Source organism: Megalobrama amblycephala, linkage group LG7, assembly GCF_018812025.1.
Source record: "Megalobrama amblycephala isolate DHTTF-2021 linkage group LG7, ASM1881202v1, whole genome shotgun sequence".
Taxonomy (NCBI): Eukaryota; Metazoa; Chordata; class Actinopteri; order Cypriniformes; family Xenocyprididae; genus Megalobrama; species Megalobrama amblycephala.
In genome coordinates this window covers 39,546,073-39,570,115 of record NC_063050.1, presented here as the reverse complement: position 1 = coordinate 39,570,115, position 24,043 = coordinate 39,546,073, and the positions used below count along the sequence as shown (strand labels likewise).

The 24,043-nt window shown below is 39.4% G+C and overlaps 1 protein-coding gene across 3 annotated transcripts in view; it reads left to right on the top strand.

Annotated features, from left to right (window-relative positions):
- Window positions 1-24,043, top strand: part of LOC125272534 (zeta-sarcoglycan) — a 364,989-nt gene that overhangs the window by 231,262 nt on the left and 109,684 nt on the right. For all 3 annotated transcript variants that reach the window (XR_007185871.1, XM_048197425.1, XM_048197424.1), the window contains exon 3: window positions 7,344-7,445. Coding sequence is in view for 2 of the 3 variants with exons in the window: in XM_048197425.1 (XP_048053382.1) it covers window positions 7,344-7,445 (102 nt within the window). In the remaining variant the exon portion in view is untranslated. The remainder of the gene's footprint in view (window positions 1-7,343; window positions 7,446-24,043) is intronic.

The window sequence follows — 24,043 nt, the reverse complement described above, 5'->3', positions numbered from 1 at the left end:
GAATGTCTAGTTATTGAGTTGGCCCAGACTGTCACCAACAATACCCTTTTTTTCCTGTGATGATGTCAGTGCTTGGACAGAGCTGGAGCTGCACGCATTTCAAATGAACTTAAATCAAGTTTAATATAAACAAATAAAATCATCAGCAGTATGTGAAAAACATGATATTTGTGACTGAGAAAGTAGCAGCACAACAATAACATCTGAGTGTATCTGTCAGCTGAAGGTGCATTGAAACATGCATTGCCCGCTTATTGTTTGTTATAATAGAATGATGCAGTGATGACGTCAAAATCATTGCGCATCAATGATAACAGACTCTTGCCTCGTGTGCCTAATGTACGACTCCTGTATGTCACTGTAAACATCTTTACCTTGATTACAATCATCATCCATCAAAACTTTACTAGTGCGACACTGGTTTGCTTTATCTGTCCAAGAGATGTAGTTTCAGAGCCGAACGTATGTTTCTGCAAGCAAGTGTTCTCAAAACAGCTCTTCACACTCTCTTCAAGTGTGGACAGCATAGCAGCGGGGCCAAGTCCTCTCTTTCTTTTGATTATTTTTCTTTTTTTGCTTATTTGAGCAAAGCTGTTCCCAGCTGTAAAAGGCTGTTTTCATGGCCGGTAACGGTGCGCTTTTGAGCGCTGAATAGCTGTTCTCACAGCTGGTAAGAGCAGCGTCTTCAAAGAGAGGAGAGCACACGACAGGTCACACACAATCCCTGTCTGTGTTGCCGCGGCCGTTCCCCTGCGCGCTTCAGCACTTTTAAAGAGCAAGTCTCTAAAAGAGCTTACACAAGTAGAGCTTGTGTCTTTTTAAAGATGACATTCTACTTGTGTGTTTCTGGATGCAGCCGTTTCCTGGCACCGAGGGATGGTCACAATCACTGCATCACGTGTCTGGGCTTAAAGCACACTGAGGCAGCATTTGTGGATGAGTCATGTACCCATTGTGGGAAGATGACCATCTCGGAGTTGCGATCGAGACTCCAGTTCCTGCAAAGGGGTGGAGTCCCAGTGCCGCTGCCTCGTTCCAATCCTCCTCAGAGGGTTGCTTCAGGTAGCGGCACTGGTGATCTGAGGATTACAGTGAGATCGCTTCCTTCGGGGGAACCAACCCCCTATGAACCCTCACTCCTCCTGCACTCCACAGCCAGAAGAGCTGCCGGGGGAGCGCGGTAGGCCATCTCAAAGGTGTGCACCATCCGTATCCTTCGGAGCTCCCCCCGATGACCAGATGTCGACAGCTGCATCGGAGGGTGAGCCAAATTTTTTCTGGAGATGACGAGTCGGCGCAGTTGCCTCCTTCGGGAATGGTAACTGTGCCTGATTCGGATCCGGAGATGATGGCAATGCTTTCCCGGGCCGCCAACAGGGTCGGGCTCGTGGAATCCTCCACCGTGTCCCGAGCCCTCGCGATAGGACGATTGGTATCTCGGGGTGGTGCGTGCTGGTTCTTAGCCACCCACCCTGGTTCCTTTCTTCTCGGAGGTGCATGAAGAACTCACCGGTACATGGACGGCACCTTTTACTGCCCGAAACCATTCCGGTGGGTCGTCCCTTGATGGTGGTGCAGCGAAGTGTTATATGCGCAACCTCCCTGTGGAATGGGCTGTTGCTATGCAACTGTGCCCTAACTCCACCTGGCGGAGGGAGCCATTTGATAAAACAATACCAGGCCTGCGGGGTCAGCTGCTGCGTCCACCCATCCGCCGCCCGCAGCACCTCAGCCTGCTCGTCACTGATGGCGCCCCCCTTCGGAGCAGCAGCCTCCATCCAAGCGGTACCGTGGAGCCATTCGCAAGTGGAGTGCCCAGCCCCGCCAAGAAGGGTGGTAAAGCCAAGAGCAAGAGGCCCTAGGACGGGTGACCCGGAGATGGATGGGACTGCTCTTCAGGAGATGGTGACTGCACAACTCCTTCCCCCGGAGGAGGGCCGGGTGGTAAATCCTTTGTTTCATTTTGTTTCTGGTCTGCCTGGCTCATTCGGACCATCAGGCTATACTATGCGATTCAGTTTACCAGGCGTCCCCCCCAAGTTCAGGGGCATCCACTTCACTGTAGTGAAGGCTGTTGATGCTTATGTCTTGCATGCGGAGGTGCCACGTACAACGGGCATGCAGTATCAGGGGTATGGATGGGCCCCCAACTGCATTAGCACATCAACTGCCTCGAGTTGCTAGTAGTACACCTTGCCCTGAGCTGCCTGAAAGGGCCATTACAGGGCAAGCATGTGCTGGTCCTTACGGATAACACTGCGACTGTTGCGTACATCAACCTTCAAGGTGGTCTACGCTCCCGTCGCATGTCGCAACTCGCCCACCTTCTCCTCCTTTGGAGTCAGAAGCATCTGAGGTCGCTTCACGCCATTCATGTTCCTGGTGTGCTCAACTGTGTGGCAGACGAGCTCTTACGAGCTGCGCTGCCGGGAGAGTGGCGACTCCACCCCCAGGTGGTCCAGCTGATTTGGAGAGAGTTTGGACAGGCTCAGGTAGACCTGTTTGCCTCGCCAGAAACCTCTCACTGCCAGCTGTTTTACTCCCTGTCCAAGGGAACACTCGGTACAGATGCACTGGCACACAGCTGGCCCCAGGGCCTTCGTAAATATGCGTTTCCTCCAGTGATCCTACTTGCACAGACCTTGTGCAAAGTCAGGGAGGACAAGGAGCAGGTCCTGCTAGTTGCGCCCTATTGGCCCAACCGGACCTGGTTCCCGGAATTCTTGCTCCTCGCGACAGCCCCTCCCTGGCGCATTCCTCTGAGGAAAGACCTTCTTTCCAGGAGACAGGCCACCCTTTGGCACCTGTGTCCAGACCTCTGGAAACTCCATGTCTGGTCCCTGGATGGGACACGGCGGTTCTCGGTGACTTACCCCCCGAGGTACTTAACACCATCACTTCGGCACATGCACCGTCTAAGAGATGTGCTTACGCCTTGAAGTGGAACCTGTTCATCGAGTGGTGCTCTTCTCGCCGAGAAGACCCCCGAAGATGTTAGATCAGGTTGGTGCATAGGCTGTCCCCCTCCACCCTCAAAGTTCATGCTGCCGCAATTTCCGCATACCACAACAACATCAATGGCAAGTCTGTTGGTAAGCACTACCTGGTCATCAGGTTCCTTAGGGGGGCGAGATGGTTAAATCCTCCTTGACCCCCCTCCATACCCTCTTACCAAGCACAAGGCATGCCCTGCCCGCCCAGGTTGCATGTTCACTCCACGAGAGGTGTTGCATCCTCCTGGGCGCTGGCTCGTGGTGCCTCGCTGACAGACATTTGTAGAGCTGTGGGCTGGGCAACACCTAACACGTTCACTAGATTCTACAGCCTTCGCGATGAGCCGGTCTCCTCCCATGTTCTCACCTCAGGTCAGAGGCACGGAGAGGCCCCGGCTTAGTGTTGGCTTGCTGCGCTTACATGCGCTCATTTCTCCAGAGAGTCCATACAAGGCAGATCCTGTTGAGTCCTCCAATCTCCCTTCGGCAGCCAACATGGTGGAGCATCTGTCGCCAGGCCTATACTCTGTTGTATCCTTGAGAACCGGGTTTAGGCTGGGTACCACATGTGTGACCCTACAGGGATCCCATATGTTTAGTTCAATGGTTGCTACTAAGCGAAGCCCATGCCTTTCCCTCTGGAAGAACCCACCTCTTATTGGGTTGGAGTCACCCAAGTTCTTCCATATGTAGTACAGCCCTACGGGGTTAGTCCATATGTACTTCTCCACATAACTCCTTCGGGGAAGGATGTGGCTCCACAGCGTTCCTTTCCAGTGAAAGGGTACCCTTTCCCAGTGTTATCCAGTAGTCTCACTGAGTAGGTTTTGGGGAACAGCAGTAATCGACACTCTCTGTGTTAGCCCTGTCCCACCGTCCTTAGGCAAGGGGGTTCATGTGGCTTACAACAGCTTCTGTGGCGCTTTGGTAGGGATTCCTATTCATCGGTCTGTCCGACGTACGTCGAACGTGCCCGACTGAATGGGAATGTCTCAGTTACAAAGGTAACCCTCATTCTCTGAAGGAGGGAATGAAGACGTACGTCCCGTCGCCACAGTCGCTGTACCCCGCTGATGCTGCCGCTTATCCAGTTCGGCTCCTCAGTGAGGAGGAGCAACCTGAAGATGCAACCCACCTGCTGCTCATTAAATACCCGTGCTGCGAGGCAAGCAGCTGCTGCATATGATTGCATGCCAATGTGCATTGGCTCGTTTTAGTTTCACTTGAAGCCTCTCTAGCGAGATTCCTATTCGTCGGTCTGTCCGACGTACGTCTCCGTTCCCTCCTTCAGGGAACGAGGGTTACCTTTGTAACCGAGACGTTTCAGCTATAATGCATTGATTGAAATTATTACTCATTAATTAATTAATTATTATTAGAATTTTTTTTACCACTCTGCGCATTTCCCCTGACATGCTCTGGTGCCCCCCTGGAGAGGTGTGCCCCACACTTTGAAAAGCCCTAGTGCATGTGATATGTAATTTAATAAATGGACAGAAACTAACTTTTAAATGTTTGTTCACCAAAAATATAGCATTTATTTGATCAAAAATACTGATCATAATTTGATACTGCATTTATTGGATCAAAAAAAAACAAACATTGTAAATGATAAATGAATGCATTGTACATACAAGCAATTTCTTGCAATTTCTAAAGAGGAGCTGGACAGAGTACCCGTTCTGCAGTTTATCCAAACAGAGGCTATTTTAAATTGTGAATTTCAATGTTTTATTTTTTCTTTCTCTGAAAATGGAAAATCTAGAAGAAAAAACACCCACTCATTGGCTGCAGGTGTTCGTTGTTCTCTTTTTAAACTTGTGTTTGACAGCAGTGCCATGGTGTACTTTCTTAAAGAGTAACAGGAGGTTAACTGTGTCCACCTTTCTGGCTTTTAGTTTACCCAAAATCGTGCTGGAACAGGACTTGAAGTACTCTATCTTCTGGAAGTGCTTTCACATTCAGTAATTATAATGCTTTATGTGATATTTGTGAAACAATGCTTTTAGAGCCAACCATGAAATCAGCTTCTCTAGTAATTGACTAATTGGCATTGCCCAAGAACACAATGTACTCTTGAGAGATCAAAAAAAAAAAAAAAAACAGGTTAAAAGTAGGGAGGTCAAAAAGATGAAAAGGTAGAATAATTTAAAATTCCAGCTGTTTTTTTAATATGTTGCTCAGAAAAAAAAAAAAAAAAAAAAACTAAACAAAAAAACAACAACAACATACTTCTCTATCAACAATGTCTTTTTAAAAAATATGATGTCAGTACTGTAGTTTATGGCATTTGGGAAGGAGAGAGATAGATAGGGAAAAGGAAGATGGAAAACAGCCGTGGGGCTCCTCTTTGTGCAACCCAAATTGAATAGAGAAACCAGCCTTTGAGAGATGCTTAAATCCACATGCTGCCACATCTGAGCGTTTACATGCATTTATTAATCCAGAGACATGGGAGCAAACTGATACATTTTTGTACATTCTGACATCCATATTCTTGCATTCTCTACAAGACAGAAAAGCAAAAGCATGTCAATGTAACTATCAATTCTTGATTCATACATGGTATGAAACTCCCAGTTCCTTTGATTATCAATGCTGAACCTGTTAAGGGCTGACTGTGTTTCGGTAACTGTGGTCCCACCAGGGACATGAGTGTAATGTCAAGTCAGACAGGAAGACAATGGAAGGCAAAGTGTATCAATTTAGCAGCAGTTACTTTAATTTTCAATATACAAAACAAAAGAGGATACTCCACAATGAGAAAATAAAACAACAGTGTGCTAGAGCACAGTCAAAACTGGACAGTGAGCAAAAAGTACTGAGGGCAGTATATACAGAGTGAAATCAAAACAAGGATCAGGTGTGTGAAATCAATGAAGAGATGAGTAACCATGGCAACCTTTGCCATGGTTACTCATCTCAAACGCAAAGTTTTCCTTTGCGTTTTTCGTGTACAGATGACCACATTGTCAAAACGATCCCCGTTCACACGGATCAGTGAAAAAGACTAAAAACACTGCATTATGCATGTCAGGCCAATAGTTGGCGATGTCACTTTGTAAAGAAACACTACACGCCTATAGACTCAACACATAATACTCATGCACATGACGTAACTGTTTTCACAAATTCACATTTTTGTAGTTTACATGGAGATGTATAGTTTTGAAAAACGTCTATTTTGAATCCCATTTTTAAATATACATTGAAATAGTGTGCAAATCACTGCTGTCAATATTTTTATTTAATTTTAAGAAATTATATATATATGTGTGTGTGTGTGTGTGTGTGTGTGTGTATATATATTCAGCAAGGATGCATACATTGACCAAAAGTGGCATTAAAGACATTTAGACATTTATCATTTAACAAAAGATTTCTATTTAAATAAAAAGGGTATTACATTTTCCACAACTCTTTTCAACATTTGATAAAACAAGAAATGTTTCTTGAGCACCAAATCAGCATATTAGAATGATTTCTGAATGATCATGTGACACTGAAGACTGGAGCTATCACACTGTAGCCCAAGACTGGTTGCCCACCAAAGCCAGCAGGGTTGAGCCTGGTTAGTACCTGGATGGGTTTTCTGCTGGAAGAGATGTTAGTGAGGTCAGCAAGGGGTGCTCACCCCTATAGTGATGGGGACACTACACTGTCAAAAAGCACTGTCCTTCAGATGAGACATTAAAACTGAGGTTCTGACTCCCAATGGTCATTAAAAATCCCAGGTCATCTTTCGAAAAAGAGTAGGGGTGTAACCCCGGCATCCTGGTGGTGGTTGAGGATATTTCCCCTTCAATATGTAAAGCAATTGGAGTACCCAGAAAAGTGCTATATTAATGTAACTAATTATTATTTTATTATTATTATGGGAGTAATGACTGCTGAAAAATAAGCTTTGCCATCATAGGTATAAATTACATCATAAAATATATTTAAATAGAAACAGATATATTTTAAAATTATAATAATACTTCATAATGTTACCATTTTACTGTATTTTGATCAAATAAATGCTGCATTGGTAAGCATAAAATACTTCAAAAACATTAAAATATATTAATTTTGATTTATCTGTCTACCAATCCCAAACTTTTTTATTTATTTATTTTTAAGAAATACCAACAGTGACACCAGTGGTTCACAGGGAGACAGCATGTCTCATGGCTTGTGTTGTCATTCAGATCCCGATGGGTTGTCTTGAACTCAGTATTTTATCAAGTGAAAAATACTCAGACAAACAACCCTTGATGATAATGTAAATCTGTTAAACAATAATATATTTGCACAGACATCACAAACCCCCCCTCTCTCTCTGTCTCTCTCTGTCTCTCTGTCCCTCAGGATGGCATGGGAAATCTCCGCGTAACCAAAGAGGGCATCAGATTAGAGGGCGTGTCGGAGTTCCTTCTTCCACTTTATGTGAAAGAGATCAAATCCAGAAGGGTAAGAAGTTCTGTCTCGTTTTCTATACCTCTGCAATGGGAACATAATAATGTAAACTCTTAGGGGAACAAACATATTTAATTTATTTTTGTATTATTATTTAATTATTTATTTATTTTATAGGAGTATTATCTCAGTTCTGTTTTTCAAACAAATGGCACTTTATCTGGTTCTGGCTGATTATCACATTCACATGGTACTTTAAATGATTTTCACTACCACGGTACCATCTCACAGCAATACCATGGTACTTTTCTTTTTAGATCGTGTCAGCAAACTAAATGATTAAGGTAGTGGGTTTGCTCTTTGGACGAGGATTTTGCTCCTGTTCTCTTAACAGGTGCAGCAGGTCACAGGGACAGAACTGGTGCTGAATCCATGTTAAGCAGCTCAAATAACCTGTTGAACTTTGCCTGCTAAATCCCTCAGTGAAGTTATTTCACTCTGTGCTGCCATGTAGTGAGTGAATTTGCTGGTTGACATCTTTTCAGCCTGTAGCATTGGTTGAGCTTGTTCATTCAGCTTTATGTTACTTGATGTTACAAGGGCTATCATTAGCATGTTAGTAAAATTTAAGTTTAATTTTATGATTAAATTGATGGCTTAAATCCCTAAAAATGTTTTTTTTTTTTTTTTTTTTTTAGTATGCAGTCAGTTATTTGCATCATGCTTGATTTTGCATGTTTACTTCCCATTTGCAGTTTGTCAAGTTCTAAAAATTAAGGACATTAATACAACATCTCCACTCTCCATCAAATGCCGACACACCCACCATGGTGACAGGGCGTGTAAATTGGCAGGGTTTCAGACATCACTGGTCTGTCATCCCAGGTACCAGCTGTGATGCTGGAGTGAGCGTGGTGGGGATTCTAGCTTGAACTCTTGATATATGTGACAGGGCAAAGTGTAGATCACTAAGATGAATAGGGCAAGCTCACCAGCACACATTCTTTGTCAAGCACACATACAGAGAAGTACACAGGGTCGGGTGCTTCCTCAAACTCCCGCTGTACGCATGCATCATGTTCTGGTTCATTTGTATTAGGCCTCTGTTGACCTTTAGCACCCAATTGTAAACACAATGCTGTTGATCGATTTCTCTCCTTCTCTTTCTCTCTCTTTCTCGTTGCGTCTCACTCTTTAACTCACTATGGCTGTTGTCACTGCAGCATTCATAATCCGCAATATTTTCCTTGCAGAAAAAAAAAAAAAGGAAAAACCTTGATGAATTTTCATGCCAGTCTAAGTTGGTTAGTGCTTATTGGTACTGTTTTTTTATGAGCTATCTGGTTTGCCCTGTCTGTCTGTCTGTCTAACTGTTAAATGGTTAGGGTTGTCTGTCTGTCTTTTATCTTTTGAAGAAAATATATTTTGTCAAAAATATTAATTTCATTTCCTCTAATTATAATAAAACATTAAAGGTGCCATCGAATGTTTTTATACAAGATGTAATATAAGTCTAAGGTGTCCCCTGAATGTGTCTGTGAAGTTCCAGCTCAAAATACCCCATAGATTTTTTTTAATTAATTTTTTTAACTGCCTATTTTGGGGCATAATTAGAAATGTGCTGATTCAAGTTGTGGTCCCTTTAAATCGCGCGCTCTCCACCCCCGGAGCTCGCGCTTGCCTTAAACAGTGCATAAACAAAGTTTACACAGCTAATATAACCCTCAAAATGGATCTTTACAAAGTGTTCGTCATGCATACTGCATGCATGCGTCGGATTATGTGATTATTGTATACTGTTATATTGTTTACATTTGATTCTGAATGAATTTGAGGCTGTGATCCGTGGCTAACGGCTAATGCTACACTATTGGAGAGATTTATAAAGAATGAAGTTGTGTTTATGCATTATACAGACTGCAAGTGTTTAAAAATGAAAATAGCGACGGCTCTTGTCTCCGTGAATACATTAATAAACAATGGTAACTTTAACCACATTTAACAGTACATTAGCAACATGCTAACAAAACATTTAGAAAGACAGTTTACAAATATCACTAAAAATATCATGTTATCATGGATCATGTCAGTTATTATTGCTCCATCTGCCATTTTTCGCTGTTTTCCTTGCTTGCTTAACTATTCTGATGATTCAGCTGTGCACATCCAGACGTTCTGCCCTTGTGTAATGCCTCGATCATGGGCTGGCATATGCAAATATGACTGTTATGTAACAGTCGGTGTTATGTTGAGATTCGCCTGTTCGTCGGAGGTCTTTTAAACAAATGAGATTTACATAAGAAGGAGGAAACAATGGAGTTTGAGACTCACTGTATGTCATTTCCATGTACTAAACTCTGGTTATTTGACTATGCCAAGATAAATTCAATTTTTAATTCTAGGGCACCTTTTAAGGAGTCATGAATTGAGAAATCAACTGAACTGAGGTCATCGTACTATTAGAATATCCTGTAAATTTCAGAACTGAAAACTTTCTTGTTAGTCCAATAAAAGCTTTTATTGACACCAGGCCCATTGAACGACTGATCCTGGAATGTGCCTGTCTATGTCATAGATAGGTGAAAGCCGCCTCCACAGAAGAAATCAATGCCTACTTCATCATTGCAACTTTAGCACCGCCCACCTGCATGTTAGTGAGATGAGGAGGAGAGAAGAGCGATACAACAGGACAAAAATAACATTACCTTTCAAAGGATCCTTATGACAGGAACATGGTTATTTATTTTCAACAATGTGAATGTCTCAGCTTTACTTATTTCTATTTGTGATTTCACTGTGGATTCTTTGGTAAATCAATCGCATTTCAGCGCAGGCTTTGCAAAAAGATTTTTACGATATGGACTTGACAGTAATGCAACAACATAAAAGTAACTGAGTTACTTCTACTGTTCTAATGCCTCTGATATGTAATGATTCATGTACAGTCAGATGTTCTTTGTCTCTGTGTCAGTAAATCAAACCAGTGACTAAACTAAACAGTCAACTTCACATTGTTTCTCTTAGTAGGATGAAAATAATCTGTTATTTAAATGGTGATTAAATTATATAAAGAAAGTGATCAAAGAACGCTCCATTTGCAATCATTGGAGCTGTCAATCAAACAGTGTGAGTTTATCAGTGACTGAGTTCTGGACGCATGCCAAAACTCCCGTTTTGTTCAATGAATCTCTTAGTTATATCATGTTTGCACTGTTAGTGACGATGAAAGCATTTGTTAGTGTACAGAAACTGAGTTGCAATGACGAGATCACTGCTTTCAAGCGCTCAACAACATGTCTGTGATCATATTCATCACTGCAACCTTTCATCCCACGATCTAAATATAATGCCATAGATATAAATGTAATGCAGCACTTTTCATTATTAGTTAACCTTGACAGCTGTAATAGTAACAACGTACTAAAAGAGAGAGTAAATACTTGGCTATTTCAAATGGAAAGATGTCAGCCATTCACAGCAGTGGGTGTTTACATTGTCTCACAGCAGACACGGCCCTTAAAACTAATAAGAGGGCTAAAATCAGGGTATCAAAAATGCCTTTTATTTCTAAATTATGACAATTTTTGATGTAAAAAGCATACTAACATACATAACAAGTGCACCCCAGGAAACATTATAAAACAATAAAACAACACAGTTCATGACCCCTTTAAATAATTAACTTTACATATTTCATTTTACTCTAACTACAATTCCATCTTTTTACATATTTACTTATCCTATATTTATTTCAATATTTAACAAAGACAGTGTGTTGTTAAAGTTGTTATTCATTTGAGCAGAGGAGCAAATTTTGAGCAAATTGTAATATTACTTTCATCTTGTGTATTTACGTGATTAATCACATATTTATAGGATACGTTTGGGTGAGTTAATTAACCTGCTAGCAGCGCTTCAGTTTACCGGTGCAGTTTACAGCTTCAGCTCGTGCAGCTCAAGCAGGTCAATCCCCGTCACACTGAATGAAATTATCTGAAACGTGCATAATAGTCTCAAAAAACATTGTAAGTCCATTGTTAATATTCTGTGCTGTTATGTTTTTCTTATCATATATTCGTCAACATTAAGTCTTAATTAAAATCCTTAAATTAAACATGCACATGTTCCATCTCATCTTTGTACCTGACAAAATCAAGAAGCTCTTTTTTAACAAACACATTTTGACCACAACCTTAGCCACGTTAAAGCTATTATTATTATTATTTCCAGCAGTCCTGCTGCTTTAGATTAATAGGTAGCCTAGGCTATCTCTTGTTAAGGAACAGTATACAAAAACATGGGATAACATTTATGCTAGTAATTTCAGCAGACGTGGTAATTGGCGCACTAGTGAAACTCAAATGAATAGAGGCATAGCAGTCTCTATACTTCAGTCTATACCAATACACTGTGCAGAAACAATGGCCGCTGAGCCTGCTTGGAGTGCACATTAATTAATAATGATAAACCCCTTTACCACTGCTCAGATAAACTTATAAAGAAGCCTTGTCCTTGAGCCAATAAATCAAAGTGCCTAATGTGTTAGCCACAGTGATTAGCATTAAAGAACACAAACAAAGCGCTGGCTTGCTGCTAGCTCGCTGATGGCACTCCTGATTAGCCTCAATAATCACCAGCGCACATCAAAGCCTGTTGAGGGGCCTTTGCATTTCCCCACAGCACCCCACTGAGAACACAGCGTCGCAAATCCCAACACACCCTCGCAGCGACACGGCGGCCATTTTGGATCATTCGCCTCAGATGACTGTGAGGGTGCGACATTGCGAATTAGAATTAATCCACAAAGTGTAGAAAGCCAGAAGCTAGAGTTCGGGGAATGCGGCATGGTGGTCTTGCTCTGGGAGGAGAGCCTTGAGCTGTAAGGCTGAATACTGCAGACAAGCTGTTTTGGCGTCTCCTACAAAGAAGGATTGTGCCATGGCCTGAATTGACACTCTGCTTCTAAGGGCCACCAATGATGTGTGACACAGGCACTCATGAAAGAGAGACCAAAAAGGAAACATATGAAAGGAAAGGTGCTGGAAAAGGATGAATAAAGATTCGCAACATGAGGGGCAGCAGGAGAAGTGACAGTATGTAGCCACCAAGCTTGAAAAGTAAAAAAAAAGTTACAATGTCATATATACTGTATGTATATGACATTGTAGGCTGACAAATAACATGCATTGTCATTTGAATTTGAATCAGACTTCATTCAGAATTGTATTTCAGATCTGTAATTAGGGGCCAAGTATCGAAGGTGTGTATCCACCTTATTCCTGACAAGCCTACTGCATTTTGAATTATGGGTTACACTTCCGGTTTGGGGAACTTCCATTCAAAAAGACTGAAACTAAGAATTTCAAAATTGCACCACAAATAATCATTATCTGTCAGTTTGGCTGAATAAGCTGTAAATATTCCTTCATGTTTATTTTCAGACGTCAGGAGAATACATAGCACTTGGTATTTTAATGTGATGTGGTATCACAAGAATATCTATGTCACTGCATTATTTTCCTCTGGATTATTTTTTTTTATTCCATTGTATTCCTTCCTTTGTATTCCACTGTAACAGTATTAAAAAAAGACAACATACACTCTGCATTTGTGGACTGTTCTCCCGATTTAATTTACGATATATCCCATGAATAATTCACTGGAATGCACTCTCGTGAAGAATCTCTCGTCGTCTTTCTCCCCAAATCCTCACGTCTCTTTCCAGGTTTATTTTCTCACGGATGCTTTAAAATTTAATTGTCTCCCCTTTTCACTTCTAATCCCTATTAACCGTGTTTACTGGAATGTTTCTGAAGCAGGTAAATACAATTTATTATCTGTCAAAATGATGGTAATCACTTAGATATATTATCATTAATGAATATTTTTGGATTAAGGAAACATATGTTACGTAATACAGATTATATTACCACAGTGATATTTAACACATTTGTATATTGCTGTAAAAGAATCGCACCTCTGGGGTCATTGCTGATCTGTTGAATGTACTTTGTTGATGCTTTTACACTTTTAAATTTCCTTTTAATGTTCGATGGTTGAATGGTAAGTAGAATAATGTCATCTCATTACAGTTTAAAAAAAAAAAAAATCATATTATTGTGGTCATAGAGCGAACATTTCACTGATTGTTTACAGTTTAATGGAAGCTACACCCATAATTTGCGCAAAAGCATCACGGGGAGTAGGAATAAGGTGGATAGGCACATATTGTATCTTGGTGCATCTCAGTCCAAGCTCCCTAGGCCGTGAATCCGTATATCGAGTACACAAATTGACAATGGTAAGGGCGGTAAGGACCCTGTTTTATTACACATTGGGACACTGATGGTGACAACACAACTTGCTTGTTGTACAACGTCACTACTGGTATTTATGAACAACAGCAAAACTGACATTTTTTTATGTTATTTAAAATACATTATGATAAATACTTTGATTGTTACATATACCTGCAGGACTTCATTCATAATGTAAGGTATATTATGTTACCTGTCTGGCGACGTGCTGAAATATAATTAAATAAGGTGTTTTTTTGTTTTTTTCTTCTTCTTTTTTCAAAACATCTATCGTGTGTCATTATGTGTGGTGAGCTGGCTCGTGTGATTTATGTTTCTTGCTTCAAAGCTTCCATTAAGGGAACATAGTGAGCATCGATGCTCCCTGTTTTTTATGGTCATTGTGGGACTTCTTTTTAGGGAACAAACATTTCAGTGCACTGGAGGGATTTTGCGATTGAGACAGCCCTTCTTCTTTTTCCATTTTTGTAGAAGAAAGTTGTGAAATTTGGCACACTGATAGAGGACAGTCTGAACAATAACCACTGCAATTTTGGAGTCTCTAACTCAATGCCTCTAGTACCTCCAATTGTCCAAAGTTACACTTATGTTCATGCTAATAACTTCTGAACCGTAACTTTTGAACTAGAAGGGCTTTTCTTTGATTCCTTGGTTCAAGAAGATTTGATTGCACCCTGTGATGTATGAAATGCCTACTTTTTCGAACTAGTCATAGATGGTTTGTCTATGATTTTCACCAAAATTGCATTTTCAGAATTGTATTTTTATTGACCCTTTGTTGAGGACATGGCAAGACTGACACATAATAATGTATGCATCCCTTTATACATAAACACATAGGGGAATATGTTATGCTGCGGGTTATGGGTCTCAAAATGTCTTCCTGATTTTGCTTCATGTTATGTTCCTGGATGGCCATGTGATGATGAAATTGCATCCGTCCTTTGCCGAAGTACAAGGTTTAAAATATTTTGGCCCTGTCCTGAATTGCCCACCGGAAATTAGTGAGACTCCTATATGTGTCAAGTTTGTGTCCAACATTTTTGTGACGCCTGCATTAGTGGCTACACAAAAATGCAGTCTATTACCAACATTCCAAGTGACATTACATCACCAAAGTGAGGACTGAGAAATTCTGAGGAACTTACAATACCAAAGTTTGGGGTTGGTAAGATTTTTAATGTTTATAGAAGAAGTCCCTTATGCTCACCAAGGTTGCATTTATTTGATCAAAAATACAGTAAAAACAATAATATTGTGAAATATTATTACTTTTTCACAAGTAACTGTTTTTTTTATTTCATTTTATTATATTATATTTTAAATAGGGCTGTCAAAATAACGCGATAATTTCTATTAATTAATCTGAGAAAAAATAACGCATTAAAAAAAATAAAATAACGCAGATTAATCCATTCCATATTGACCTTTGAACCTGGAGCCATTCTAGCCACCATTCGACTGTAAAACAGTGTTGCCAGACGTACGATAATTATCGTATTTGTACGATAATTTTGACCTCTGTACGATGTACGATCAATAATGAAAAAAATCCCATAATGTACGATAATTTCAGTATTTTGTGACACTTCAAATGATGGTCCTTATAATCGGTTCATTGATCTAGCTGTGTGGATCCTCTACATCATGGTTGTAAGGAGAACGTGAACTTTGTTACGCATGTCTTCCATCTCATCTCATGTTACATCTTCTCGGCCAATAATCGTGGAGAATGACTCTCTCTCACGAGCACAAGTTAACGTTCCTGCCGCGGCGCTTAGGTCAGTTGTTTCTCACTAAGGTACGCCAAATTATTTATGTATTGTGGTAATTTGCAGGTCATGTCAAAAAGTTGTTGGTCTATAGATAAAGCTGTATTCTGTACATTTGACTCGTCATGTCACCTTTATTTATTTATACAGCGCTTTTTACAATGCAGATTGTGTCAAAGTATAGCTTTACAGAGATAAAGGGAACATCATTTTGGTTGTACAGCAGCTAAAATAGTGTGATTGTCCAGCTTAAGTTAGTTCAGTATTGATTCTTTCCGTTATAAAAATCATTAGTTATTAATTTAGTTCATTTACCTATACTAAAAAGTCATGTACGATAATTTTCTTCCAAATACGATAATTTTGAGCTTCTGGTACGATAATTGGACATTTCCAATCTGGCAACACTGCTGTAAAATGAAGGAGGGAGACGACTGCTGCGCTGGCGGACAGAACGAGCAGAGCTCTTCCCTCGTGCGCGCGAGAGCTCTCTTCATCTTCAAAGTAAGCACTGTCTTTGCACTCTCTCTACCTCACACATAATAATCTAAATCAACTGACACGATGCTAAAAGTTCGTAAGACTGAATCCATGTTTCACGAGGCGCATTCAGAGAATATTTTTCCTGAATAACCGTTGGGTGTGAATAGTGCTCAAAAGAACATCACCTCATCTTCTCTGACAGGCGCCCTGCACGTGCAGCTGACATAAACCACACTTTCAGTAAACAAAAAGAAAGTCCTATCCAGTGGTGAAGTGTTTTCTGTGTTGACAAATCTTTTGCGATGTCCTAATAACAGTCGCGATTCGCACGCAACGCGTCAACGTCATGGTCAACGTCCGCTAATGTCCGATTCGCGACCTAATGACTCATTTGAACAGATTCATTTTAATGAATCATGACAAACAACTGATCTGTCCACACGGTCTATAATGAATCATTTACTCGAACAACTCTGAAATGAGAACATAAGTGTGCTTACCCCATTTAGCAAGAGTGATTAGTAAAATTAGCCTTAATAATCCACAATATTTTCTGGTTATTTAAATGACAATGTGTAGTAAATTAGGCCTACCTATAAAATCAGTTAGTTTAGACTGGAGTGAGGTGAAACCAGAACAAAGCAAGTTGTTGTTAGCTAGGTGCATTCAATTGTATAGTAGAAAATTATATTATTAGTTAATATAACTAATATAATATAACTAATAATATATTAGTTAATAACTTCTAAATGCTACTTTTTAATACTTTTCAGGTTTAGCAAAAAAGCATCTTCTCTTACAAAGCTATAAAATCACTTTTTTTTTTTTTTTTTTTTTTTTTTTTTTTTGCAAAAAGGGCAAGAAAGAATTACAGTGAGAGTGATGGGTATCGGGCTCGCAGATCACGTGGGTAGGGCACCCTGCATTGATTCATTTGAATTGAAATATTTAATACTTTCACAGCAAAAATTATGTATGCAATTAATTTAGATTAATTAATCACAGAGTATGAAATTAATTAGATTAAATTTTTTAATCGATTGACAGCCCTAATTTTAAAATGTAATTTATTCACGTGACGGCAAAGCTGAATTTTCAGCAGCCATTACTCCAGGCTTTAGTGTCACAAGATCCTTAAGAAATCATTCATGCTGAATATGCTGCTCAGAGAACATATATGTTTATTACTATCAATGTTGAAAACAGTTTTGCTTATTAATATTGTTGTGGAAACTCGTGCATCCCCCTCCAGGCTTCACCGAATAGGAGGTTGAAAAGAACATCATCTATCTGAAATAGACATTTTAACATTATGCAGGTCTATTGTCATTTTTGATAAATTTTACGCATCCTTGGCTGAACAAAAGTAATAATTTCTTTCAAAAAAATAAAGTTGTACTGACCACAAACTTTTGAACAGTATTGTATCTAATCCTGTTTTATATTTAGGCATGTATTTCATCACCTACCGTTTTGTTTATACTGCAAAATCAGTTGAAATTATTATGCTGATACATGCAAAGCTGTTTCCTTGTTTTTCACCAAGATTCAGGACAGGATACAGGATGTACGCACCGGTAAAGCAAGATCTCCTGCCATTAGTAGTAAAGTCACACCGACTCTGCAGAGCTAATTTAAGGATGTCTTTTCAGCAAATATCCCTCTGTGCTTTGTATAAAAAGCTGAGTTAGTCAGGTTACAGTGGTAATGTCATTGCCTTGGACAAGATAATTCATTAAAGGCTTGGTGTGTGTGTGCGTGTGTGTGTTTGCATTTTTAAATGTTCATGTACACATGGTGACTAATAACCAAGGTCCCACGCATGTTTTATAAGTGTCCCTCTCAGGTTATAAGCATACATCACTGTAGGCACAGAAGACAAAAGTTTATTTTTGCCTCCCTACCTTCTGTCTCTTGTGAATGTTACGCAACAATTCTCTTCTTGTGCTCTCTCTTTCATATGCACTATCTATCATTCCCTCTTTCTCTCTCGTTCTTTCTCTATGGTACTCCCTTGTGGCCTTGTTGTTAGAATGCCTGTATTGGGAGTTGCTAAAACGAGACAAAAGTTTCCTGTTGTAGGCATTATTTCCACACTGTATGATGTAGGAAGAATATGATGTTTTCTCTTGTTCTCCTCCCCTTAGTAATATCCGCTTTTATTCCATCCTTAAACAAATGTTGAGACAAGAAAAAAAAAAAAAAATGGTTGAAATGATTGTAAATCCCTCCTCAGGAGTCTAAACACAATCCAAATACACATAGGGTACAGCTGCTCGCTTTTTTGCTGATAATTGGAGAAGAAGAGAAACAGAAAATGCGGAAAATGCACAAGAGACACCTAACTTGTCCATGGGAGTCTGTGAGTTTCAAAAATAAGCGGTCATTTTTTTTTTTTTTTTTTTTTTTTTACTTCTGTTTAGCAAGAACTAACTGAATAAAAGTCACAGTAAAGACTTTTAATGCTATTAAACCTTTTATTCATCAAAGATCCTGAAAGAAATTATCACGGTTTCCACAAAAATATTTAGCAGCACAACTATTTTCAACATTGATAATAATAATAAATGTTTCTTGAGCAGCTGATCAACGCATTAGAATGATTTCTGAAGGATCATGTGACACTGAAGGCTGTGATAATCATGCTGAAAACTCAGCTTTGCCTTCACAGGAATAAATTTAAAATGTATTAAAATAGAAAACAGGTATTTAAATTGGAATAATTATTTGTGATATTACTGTTTTTATTTTTGATCAAATTCAATCTGATTTGAAAATTATATCACACTGTTGTGCTAGTCAAAAGTACCGATTTCGGTACCAAGTCAGTACAGAAATTTTAAAAATGTGACAATACCAGCATTTCCCCCTAGAATTTTGAGTGCTGTTGAGCGGATTCTTAAACACCTCTGATTGGCCATTGTGTTCACGCGCTCATCAGAATTGTCTGTGATTGGCTACAATGATCAACGCTTTAAAAACATGTTGTAAATAGACATCTTTACGCTCTTCACCGAGCGCTTACACGGATACGCACGGGAGTGTTTGAAAGCAGGTGTCCAGAGGTGTAAAGTGTACCTGAAAACCATACTTGAGTAAAAATAAAGATACCTTACAGTGAAAATGACTCCATTACAAGGTACAAGTCACCAATTCCAAAACAACTTGAGTAACAGTCTTAGAGTATCTGATTTTAACGTTACTTTAATATACTGAATGTAGGCTGAAAGATACACTGGTCTCAAGACATGCCAGTGAAACACAAGAAACAGTTGATTTGTGAGAAGAACAATCATGTTTATTTTCTATATCACCTCAAAATTGCAACAAAATCAAGGTTGACGCAACAGCCTCTTAAACATTAGACAATCAAGTCTCAATTAATCTCAAGTGCTCTAAAAGAGCATAATTAAATCAATATCCTTCAAAAAGCTCTCTTCAATATAACAGTCCAAGCCTTCTTGCACTGGACATGCTGTTTCGGCCTCTATGGCGGCTACAGTCATGTCCTCATCTCATAAAACACTAGCGATTCACAACTACTTGCTAATGAACTCTCATTCATGTAAAGTAGCCTTGTTGACAAGTTTCAGTGAGTAAGGGCAAAACACACAGGATGTAGCTTGCAATGCCCTGTAGATGGCAATATTGTTTCTGCTATTCTTTTTTTAGCAGAAATAAACTGCTCAGAAAAAGTTAGGTGCCATGCAAAATGTAATGAGTAATTGCATTGCTCATTACAAATGTAGTGAAGTGTACAAATACTTATTCAAAAATGTAGTCAAGTAAAGAGTAAAAGTTGCTAATAATACTTTGGAACTACAGAGTAGCCAAAACGATACTCAAGTACAGCAACTAATTACATTTACTCAAATACTTTACACTTACTTCATACTTTCAAATGCTTCTTTTTTCAAAATGCTTTCAAATGCTCCTGCGCATTGATCATTGATCATTGTAACCAATCACAGACATTTCTGTTGAGTGTGTGAACACAGTGGCCAATCAGAGGTCTTTACGAATCCACTCAACAGCGCTCAAAATGCTAGGGCGAAATGCTGGTATTGTCACATTTTTAAATTTTCATACTTTTGACAACACTACACTGTGTACATTTTTATTCCTAAACTTCACACTGTAGTCATCAAATGTATGTATGTTCTTTAAAATATTGCCTCATCAAATTTTTTTCTATTATTCAAAAGAATTTGTTATTCAGTCAATCATCCCTGATATTAGTAAAGTATTTATCAAATACTGATGTTATGGAAATCACCATCTTTGATACTTCTTACTGTCATGGTTACAAGTGTTATTTCTGGCCGGTACAAGAACAGAAGAGTAGCTTGATGTCATATTAGTGCATATAGACAGTATTCGAGTCGCTCCTGTAAGACGTTGCATAAACAGGACAATTCAAAAAGTCACACCTGTTAGTAAATACGGTTGCCAATCCCAAACACAGAGTATGTGTGCGAGCAGAGAGCAAGGGATTCACAAGTGTTGGAAAGCGTGTTGGTACTAATGTTTTATTCAGGGGGTTTGGGAGTGTGGTGGAATGGCCCATGTAAAAATAGGTTCCCATTAACATTTAACAACATTTCAGGATGATAAAACATGGGGACTGTTCAGACCTTCAGGAGCAGAGAATGACGGAGAATATTAATTATTCTCTCTGCGCTCTCTTTCAGATGCACAAAAATTCTCAAAAGCCTTGTGGGCACAGGTTACCTCTGCAATTACCTCTCATCTCTTAGCAATGTCATCCCACCTCTCTATTTGATTGGATCAATGAACTAGTTCCACATGCGATGTGCTTAAATGTTGAGGTTATGTATAACCAATCACAGCAATACAACACAAGGCAGATGTGTCATCAGAGAGCAGCAGACATAACGAAGAGTGATAGTCTCTTTATTTATATTAGTGTCGTGCAATCTGTTCTGTCAAAGCACATTATATATATTTTTCCGTACAGGAGGGGTGGGAACTATGTTTACGAGGGCATGCAATGGCGACTTGATGCTATTCAACAGATGCAGAGATGACAGCAACTGCTAGTGACATAATATAACTGACAGTGAGTTTCCACGGCAGTGCTTTTGTATGACTTCAAATGTTTCTTGATAAGAAACATTTGAAACATTTTTAAGCCCAAGATCCCTGACCTCGACCTTTTTGAAAGACAAGATCTACTTGATAGAAAAAGCTCAGATTGTATTTAGTATTTTTTTCATGGTCATTGTAGATTCTGATTTATTTATTTATTTTTACAAGCAAATTGGCTGATTCTGATACTGGTTGCAGATATTTATTATTAATATTATTATAATAAACAAAAATACATAGCCATTTCAAATTAGAGGGAACCACTGCTTTTTAATCACAATCACAATCCAAACAAAGATGCAACGCACGTTGCATGAGCAATTGTTTTTTATTTGAATTAGATTTAATTTCAAGATTTAAAGCAAAAACAGAACGGTCTCACTTTATCTTTGTGAAATTATAAATGCTACACACACAAAAAAAGCATGAAACAAAAACAGCAGGCTGAATGGGACGCAGATTCACTCTCTGACAGCAGGTGGCGCTTATGGAGCAGCAGTGCTACAGCGTTTCCTTGGTTACCGCTGTAAACAAAGCTGAAATGCGCTAATAATTAGCTACTTTATTCGGAGGTAAGAGGAAAATAAAATGCCATTGCCATCGAAATCTTCCTGAAGACTGATCTCCTTTTAGAGATGAATTCATAATCCCTCGCCCCCAATTCAATATTTATATTTTCTTCCTATATTTCGAGCATCGTGAACAGTGAGCTGCTCTGCCTGCTACAGAATTTTCTCCTCTTCGCGTCCGTCTTCAGTGTCTCTGGCCTCTTGTTAACGGCCGTTTAAAAAAAAAATTATTTCAAATTATTTCAAAATAGGGCTAGATATTTTTTTTCAATTAATTATGCATTGTAGGCCTAATTAAGAAAGGTGTTTACTATGGCTGCGTTCAGACGCTTTTTGGGATTTACAGTTGCTTACAAGTGTGAATCCTGAAATGTTTGTTCATTCAGAAGATTAAAGTAGCATTCATTCAACTAATTTAAAGGGGCTCCATGTAAGACTTTTACTTTAATAAAGCACAAAAATACCCCGATATGTTTGCAGATATTTAGGAAACATGCTAAGTTCACCTACTTGTTTCTCTGAAAGACAATGCTACAGCCAGATATTCTGCTTTGAAATGTGCGTTCAGTGTCGGAATGTCTGTCTTTGTTTTGGTCTGTGCGAAACCGTGTGCTGCCAGTTTATCCAATAGTATTTCAACATCACAGGTTGCCAGTTAGTGGAAAACAGCACGTATTGCAACCATGGAAACCAGCAAACAAACTGGGTCAGAGAATCACAGATTCTACCTGACCTAAAAAGCCTCTGAATCCATCTAAATATCTCTATGAACAACAGCATATTAAAACAGATAAATTAACTCATCAGCTTACAGTGTGTAAGTCTCCTCAGCTTTCTTTGTCAATTGCGCTCCCTATTGTTGCTGGCAACCCGCGTCTTTGAACGAGGGGGGCGGGCCAAACAATATTTTGAATTTGGACTGCAGTACCTATTTTGAACAATGGGTGTCATTATTACATAGAGCCCCTTTAACAGCTTAAAGGTGCCCTAGATTCAAAAATTGAATTTACCTTGGCATAGTTAAATAACAAGAGTTCAGTACATGGAAAAGACATACAGTGAGTCTCAAACCCCATTGTTTCCTCCTTCTTATATAAATCTCATTTGTTTAAACGACCTCCGAAGAACAGGTGAATCTCAACATAACACCGACTGTTACGTAACAGTCGGGGTGTACGCCCCAATATTTGCATAATGCCAGCCCATGTTCCCAACATTATAAAATGGCAGATGGAGCAATAATAACTGACATAATCCATGATAGCATTATATTTTTTTATTTGTAAATTGTCTTTCTAAAAGTTTTGTTAGCATGTTGCTAATGTACTGTTAAATGAGGTTAAAGTTACCATCGTTTCTTACTGTATTCACAGAGACAAGAGCCGTCGCTATTTTCATTTTTAAACACTTTGCAGTCTGTATAATGCATAAACACAACTTCATTCTTTATAAATCTCTCCAACAGTGTAGCAATAGCCGTTAGCCATGGAGGACAGCCTCAAATTCACTCAGAATAAAACTTTAACATCCAAATAAATACTTTACTCACATAATTCGAAGCATGCATACAGCATGCATGACGAACATCTTGTAAAGATCCATTTGAGGGTTATATTAGCTGTGTGAACTTTGTAAATGCGCTGTAATATAGTCGACAGCTGGTGTGGCAGGGAGCACGTGATTTAAGGGGGCGGCGCCGAGTGTAACTCAGTGCATTGTTAATGATGCCCCAAAATAGGCAGTTAAAAAAATTATAAAAAAAAAATCTATGGGGTATTTTGAGCTGAAACTTCACAGACACATTCAGGAGACACCTTAGACTTATATTACATCTTGTGAAAGAACGTTCTTGGGCACCTTTAAGTAACAACCACATTCTAACTAACTAACTAGCTAACCATGGCGACAGTCTCAAATATGGCAGTGTCCATAAAACTCTGAAGTTTTACCACGATTGATAGCGCGTAATAAATAAACGAGTCCAATCGAGACATAAGATCGTACATTTTAAATAACCAACAACAGTGTTAAATATTTTGTAACCGGTTGCAGAGAGCACGTTTGAGCCACGCATCTCGCACTCACAGCAGCTCAGAAAAAAACAGAATGCTATATGAATGCAGCCGTATTAAGCACAAAATATGAGACTGACAACCACATTCTAGTGCTGTGTAAAATTCACTGTAAATGTCCAAATACTTGCCCTGCTGTCTTGTTTTCTTTTCAGATGCTTCTGCATAGAAGTTGTGCTGTTGTGGTATGCCATTTCAGTTTTACAGAGAGGGCAGAGCACCATTGTATTTGTTTTCTGTTTAAAAAAACAGGCTCGATATTTTTGTAATAACTTTTCAGCATGGCCTGGAGTCAGTACTGCTGTCATTGGGAATGAGCATAAAATAGTG